At 43.2% G+C, this 6,000-nt stretch overlaps 1 protein-coding gene across 1 annotated transcript in view; it reads left to right on the forward strand.

Moving 5' to 3' along the window:
- The window catches only part of AFF2 (AF4/FMR2 family member 2), a 365,980-nt gene that overhangs the window by 210,323 nt on the left and 149,657 nt on the right, over positions 1 to 6,000 (forward strand). The window contains exons 5-6 of the mRNA XM_044682529.1: positions 3,023 to 3,059; positions 3,492 to 3,546. Coding sequence (XP_044538464.1) covers positions 3,023 to 3,059; positions 3,492 to 3,546 — 92 coding nt within the window. The remainder of the gene's footprint in view (positions 1 to 3,022; positions 3,060 to 3,491; positions 3,547 to 6,000) is intronic.

Below are 6,000 nucleotides of genomic sequence, written 5' to 3' on the forward strand. Positions count from 1 at the left end.
GGGAAGAGCTTATGAGTGTGATATGAACCTGCGATTGCTTTTTCCCCCCCACATTAGGAAATGACTTACATCTGGCCTCCACCTCTTACTGCAATTCAAACACCAGGAAAAGCAGAACAGAGTAATTTATCCAACTCAGGCAAGGTCAGTGGTTCTGTTATTTTTTTTTTCTTTTTTGTTAGATTTTTAGATTTTAGAATTTAATTTCTTTTTATAACTCCATGAAAGCTAGATTCTCTAGTCATATCAGACTCAAATAGAAGAGGGACCCACTAATCCATGCATAAGGATCCCCGTGGACCTCATTTTGACTTTCTTTTTAAACTGTAATATTATCTACATTTTGCTTTATTTTATTTTTATTTATTTTGTTAAGTATTTCCCAGTCCCATTTTAACCTGATTAGGCCACACTCAGGATCTTGCAGCCATCATCGTGGCCTGTGACCATGGATTTGACATGTCTGCTTTAGGCCTCTGGGACGTTAATAAGAATAGTAATGGCAGCAAAGTGTAGGACTAGGGACTCGACTTTTATAATTTTATTTCTTTATGAAAGATGGGGAAACTCTACCGTAGTAAATCTATACTGTCTCTGCAACTTGTCAGCTTAAGAGAGTTGCCTAAAGTAGTGGAAGGTTAAGTGACCTGCCCAAGGTCACACAGCCAGAATGGACCAGCGGTAGATCTTGAAACCAGGTCTTTTGGCTTCAAGGTTAATTATCTATCCACTCTCTTATGGGGCATCCCGTAAATGGGAATAATCACTTAGGAGGAATTAGCATGGATTCAATGAGTCATCCTGCCCTGAATCAAAAAACCAATTTTTAATTTTTACCTGTCTGGTTGGGACTCAGTATCCTTCTAAACTGCCTCCATATCCTCACCCATGAAACCATGCAGGTGTCTATCTCCCCATTCACTAAACAGACCTCTATTGAGTGTTCATTGGGTACAAAGCTGTGTCGAAGGAAAATCAGTTTTGGATAAGGCTTGGCCCCTGCCCTTATAGAGCTTACAACCAGTCCAGAATGGGGCTTCCATGCAAATAAAGATAGCGATTATATTCAAAACTACAGGGTAAGTGCACGAGATAATCTAAAAATCCCAAAGACTCTACAAGGCCCAAGATGGGAAAGGTCCATGCTGACTAGAGGAAAGGGGGATCCAGGAATCCAAAAAAGCTCAGCACTGGAGATGGTTTTTAAAGTCTGGGTAGGAATTGATCAGGTTATGGACCAGTGAGGTGGCAGCATTCCAAACGGCAGCAGTGTGAGCAAAGGTCCTGAGGCCTACAGGCCTACAGAAGGCCTTGAGGCTACATGGAGAATGTGGCATTAAACAAGACTGGGAAATCGATGTGGCGCCCCATTTTGGAGGGCCTTCAGTGGAAGCCACTAGAGGCTTTTTAGACAGATTACTAAGTAAAAAAGATTATTCTGGCAGCTCCATGAAGGAAGACCAGATTAGAAGTGGGAGAGAGTGGATGGCAGTTGATCTCTAGTGGGTCTAATGCCCTGGTCTAGGTGGACGATGAGGAGGAGGACCTAGGACCAAGGTGGTGTCCATAGGAACAGAAAGGCAGAAGCAAATGCCAGAAGTGACGTGAAAATGGAATTGATCAGAACTCACTGCATTAGGAGAAGGAAGAGTAAAATATAACTTGTAGGTGGAACAATGGTAGCATCCCCTTCTCTCATCCACTGCCCCCCACCTCCACCGAAGGAGTGAATTTAAAAAGAGGAGCAGATTTCTTTAGAATGCTGAGGCAAACTGGTCACTTTTGTTACGGTTTAACAAATAGCATTGGTTGGGCTGAAACTCCACCAGTCAGAAGTGCTGCCTAAACAGGGCCTAGGCTCCCCTCTGGGTTTGGGTTACCCCCCCCCCCCCGCCAGCCAGAGAAGAATGACCCTCCTGTACCCAAGTCTCTGGATACCTAGCTCCTTCTTTCTCTTGCTGCTTTCTGCTTAGCTCCCTGCTCGCTTGCTTCATCACTAAAGAGAATAGAGGAAGAAATCATTCAAAGGTGAGGATAGTTCTGCTGCTTCCTTATCGTGTACTGTTTTCAACTGGGCGGCACACTTTTTTAGGTCTTGTGTGCGAATCTCAATTTTAGCATTTACAAGCATAGGCGGTGCTGAAATGGAACTTTGGACTACATGCTCAAGAATCACCCTGAGTTTGTCCTTTCTGCCAGTTCTTTGAGCTGGGAAATCTGTGAAATCTTTGCTCTGTGGCCATGATGGAGGTAACAACATGGTGCTAAAGGGGACCTTAGTGATCCCCTGGGCTAACTCCCTTATTTTCTAGAGGAAGAAATGGAAGTGCAAGAAAAGGAAGAACCTGACCTATTTGGTTATGGTAGCTTTCATCAAGGTGTTAACACTGAGACTTATATATGCCCTTTTGTTTATGTCTTACTACAACTACCATGAGGATGACAACTCTGACAACCACGACTACCGCGGCCACTTCTATTAGTATTTCCAATAATAGCAAGCATTTCTCTAGCACTCGAGAGTTCGCAAGGTGCTTTGTTTTGTTTTGAGCCTAACAATGATCATGGGAGGTAAGTGCTATTATCATCCTCATTTTACAGGTGAGACAACAGAGGCAGAGCAGGGCCAAGTGACTTTACAGTGTCACCTCCTGTCCGTGATTGGCTTTGAACTCAGGGATTCCTGACTTCAAGGCTGGCACCCTATCGCTGTGCTCCCAACTATTCCTTACTTAAGAATATTATCATAGTCTCCAATCATGCTAACTCTTAAGGGCTCAGATTGATTTCGACTACAATTCAGTGCTGATTGCTGATTGTCATGGAGGCACAGAGGAGTCTCTAATTAACGAATTATTATCCTTCACAATAGAAGTATAAAGAGGACTCGTTAATGGAGAGGGTAATAACGATTTCCTTTTTCACAGCATCAGTCAAACCTAGTTTTAAGGAGCAATGCCAACACAGTTTTTATTTTTGTATCATTTAATTAATGTTTGTATTTTCTATGTTTTCATTTTAGGACCTTCAGCTTTCGACCTCGGCATACAGCGTGCAAAGTAAGTTTCCTTTTTTTTTTTTTAAACCGTCACCTTCCGTCTTGGAGTCAATACTGTGTATCGGCTCCAAGGCAGAAGAGTGGTAGGGACTAGGCAATGGGAGTCAAGTGACTTACCCAGGGTCACACAGCTGGGAAGTGTCTGGGGCCAGATTTGAACCTAGGACCTCCTGTCTCTAGGCCTGGCTCTCCATCCACTGAGCTACCCAGCTGCCCCCAGTTTTCTTTTTTTAAAAATTCTTTTCCCCTAGAACCTGGAATGAGAAATTAAGCTTCCTTGGATACCTGAGACCAATTCTGTTTTATAAAATTCATTCTCTAATCTGGAAAGCTGTAGAACTAAAGAGAATCGGGTAGCCTAAAAGTTGGGGGCCTGGTTGGATTTTGGCCATTTGAAGTGATGAGGTGGTCATTTGTTTATTTTTTGTTTCAGAGTGGAGTGATCCCGAGATCAAAGCAGCTACCAAACCCCCTGCACCACAGAAGTCGTGAGTATACTTACTTTACTTTTGAAGCTCATTATGTTGAGAAAGCAGTTTTGGTAGGAAGTTGTAGAGCTGAGGCAACGACTTCATCATGCTCCCCATCCTTGTTGATAAGGAAGCACGGGCCTCTGCCTACCGAATATTGTTTTGGTTTGGGATTAGAATGTGTGTCCCTTGCAGGGTCTTTTCAGAGACCCGTGAGAGTAGCAGTGATCAAAATCGCCAAAACTTGCTGACTGTTTCGTCACCTAGGATGCTCGGGCAGCTGGTGTCGTCAGACAGCTCTGTGGAACAGGGGCGCTGTCCTGATTGTTCTGCTTCGGGTTCGTACTTTGCTGGTTCTGTAGGTCTCCCATAGCTATAGCCAGAAACTTTATCCCATGTGACATCCAACAAAGCCCCAAGGACCCATGACCATCCACGGAAAGAGGGCCCCACTTCCATGCCCCGATACACCAAGGTTGGCATGATCAGTGCTGCTTACACAAAAGACAGGATGCCAAGAGGGGAAAGCTTTACAGCCTGCCAGCAAAGTTCAGATTTAGCACGTCAGGGCTCAGAGCCTGTATCGTTATCGGATAAGTAAATTAAGCTACTCAACCAGAAACTTCGCTGTTTGTAACTCTTTTAGCAACTGTATCTCAAAGCAAACCAAAATGAAGAATGATGGAAGGAAAGAGTAAGCGATACAGTACCAGAGTTCACTCTGCAGTTCCCTCCAAGCTAGCTGCATTTCTTATTCATGCCATAATTGGCCAAGAGGTATGGCGGAGAAAGAAAAAAAGATCATATTCAGGCCTGTAGTATATATGATATAGTACCCATTTTCCCAAAACCCTTCCAAGGGATTATTGTTCTCATGATGGTCTACTTTCCAAAAGAGAACAGCCCAAAGTCTCCCTTTCAAAGTGAGTTAGTGGCAGATGTCTGATCATTTCCATAAAGGATTAATTGATGCCATATGTAAGGGCTGGGGGCTACACTTGATCTAAATGGTTATTGGAAATGATTCTCAAAGGAACAAAGACACCGAGCCCTGGAATGCCATTCCCAGGGTCATACTGGAGGAGAGATGTTAAGCTTACCAATCCTGACCAGTCCTCGTCCTGCTGCCAGTCACTAATTTGATTTTCTAGTCTAGACTGTGCCTTTGCGTTGGAATATGCAGCCATGCAGGAAAGTTTTAGGTCTGGTGAATGAAGCCAGCTCCTCCCACATTTATATTTACTAGTGTCAGAAGGGTAGTAGGAGAAGCAGCCTAGAATGGTGGAAGGAATGTTAGTTTAGGAGTCGGGAAACCTGGGTTCAAGTGCTCGCTTCAATATTTTTTTCTCATGTGACTATGAACAACATATTTGGTCACCCAGGGCCTCGGTCTCCTTATCTATAAAAGGAGGAGGTTGGACTAGTTGACCTCTGAGGTCTCTTCTAACTGAATCTGTATTATGATTTCATGAAGCCATGGCAAATTTGCCCAGAAAAATGTGGTTCCAGTATTAGGGGTGACGATGTTCTTTTTTAATTTCAACTTAAACTTCCCCACAAGAGGATTGAATTTGCTTCAATTTACTTGCTTCTAAATTCTGGAATTCTACTCATTGAGAGAAAATATGTCAGGATCTTCTTTAAAATGGGCCCCATGGGGCAGCTGGGTAGCTCAGTGGATTGAGAGCCAGGCCTAGAGACGGGAGGTCCTAGGTTCAAATCCGGCCTCAGACACTTCCCAGCTGTGTGACCCTGGGCAAGTCACTTGATCCCCATTGCCCACCCTTACCACTCTTCCACCTAGGAGCCAGTACACAGAAGTTAAGGGTTTTTAAAAAAATAAATAAATAAAATGGGCCCCATGTTATGTCGGCTCACTTCCTTTTCATGTAAGAAAAAACCGTTCCCAATTTATGAGGGATTGATTACACAGAAAATACTATGAATGGGTATGTATAGGTAGTCATTCTGTAGATATACATCTGAGTGTGTATGTATACACATATAAGTGTGTTTTTACTTATGTGTATACAAATTCTAAGCAGAACTTGAATCCAGATCTTCCTAATTACAAAGGCAAACTACTACTACTACTACTTCTACTGCACACACACACAGGGATAAGATAATGTTTGACAGTTTCCTAGAGTCACCAAGTAATTAAGTGACTTGCTCATTATTGCTAAGCTGAACTTCTGCTGCAAAGAGATTTCACACTGGGAGTTTCCCTTTATCCAGGAAATCAGAGGTCCAGACAGCTGCCCCCATCTAGAAAGTAAATCATCTTCTGATTTTTGTTATGGAGCTTATCTTGTATTCAAACTGATTGATTGCCTGCCACTTGCTTTGTAAACATATGATTTGAGGAGTTTTCTTCTTTCCCCACCTCCCTCTGTGCTGGGATAAATGTGCTTCATCTCTCTCTCTCTCTCTCTCTCTCTCTCTCTCTCTCTCTCTCTCTCTCTCTCTCTC

Source organism: Gracilinanus agilis, chromosome X, assembly GCF_016433145.1.
Source record: "Gracilinanus agilis isolate LMUSP501 chromosome X, AgileGrace, whole genome shotgun sequence".
In the NCBI taxonomy this organism is placed as follows: Eukaryota; Metazoa; Chordata; class Mammalia; order Didelphimorphia; family Didelphidae; genus Gracilinanus; species Gracilinanus agilis.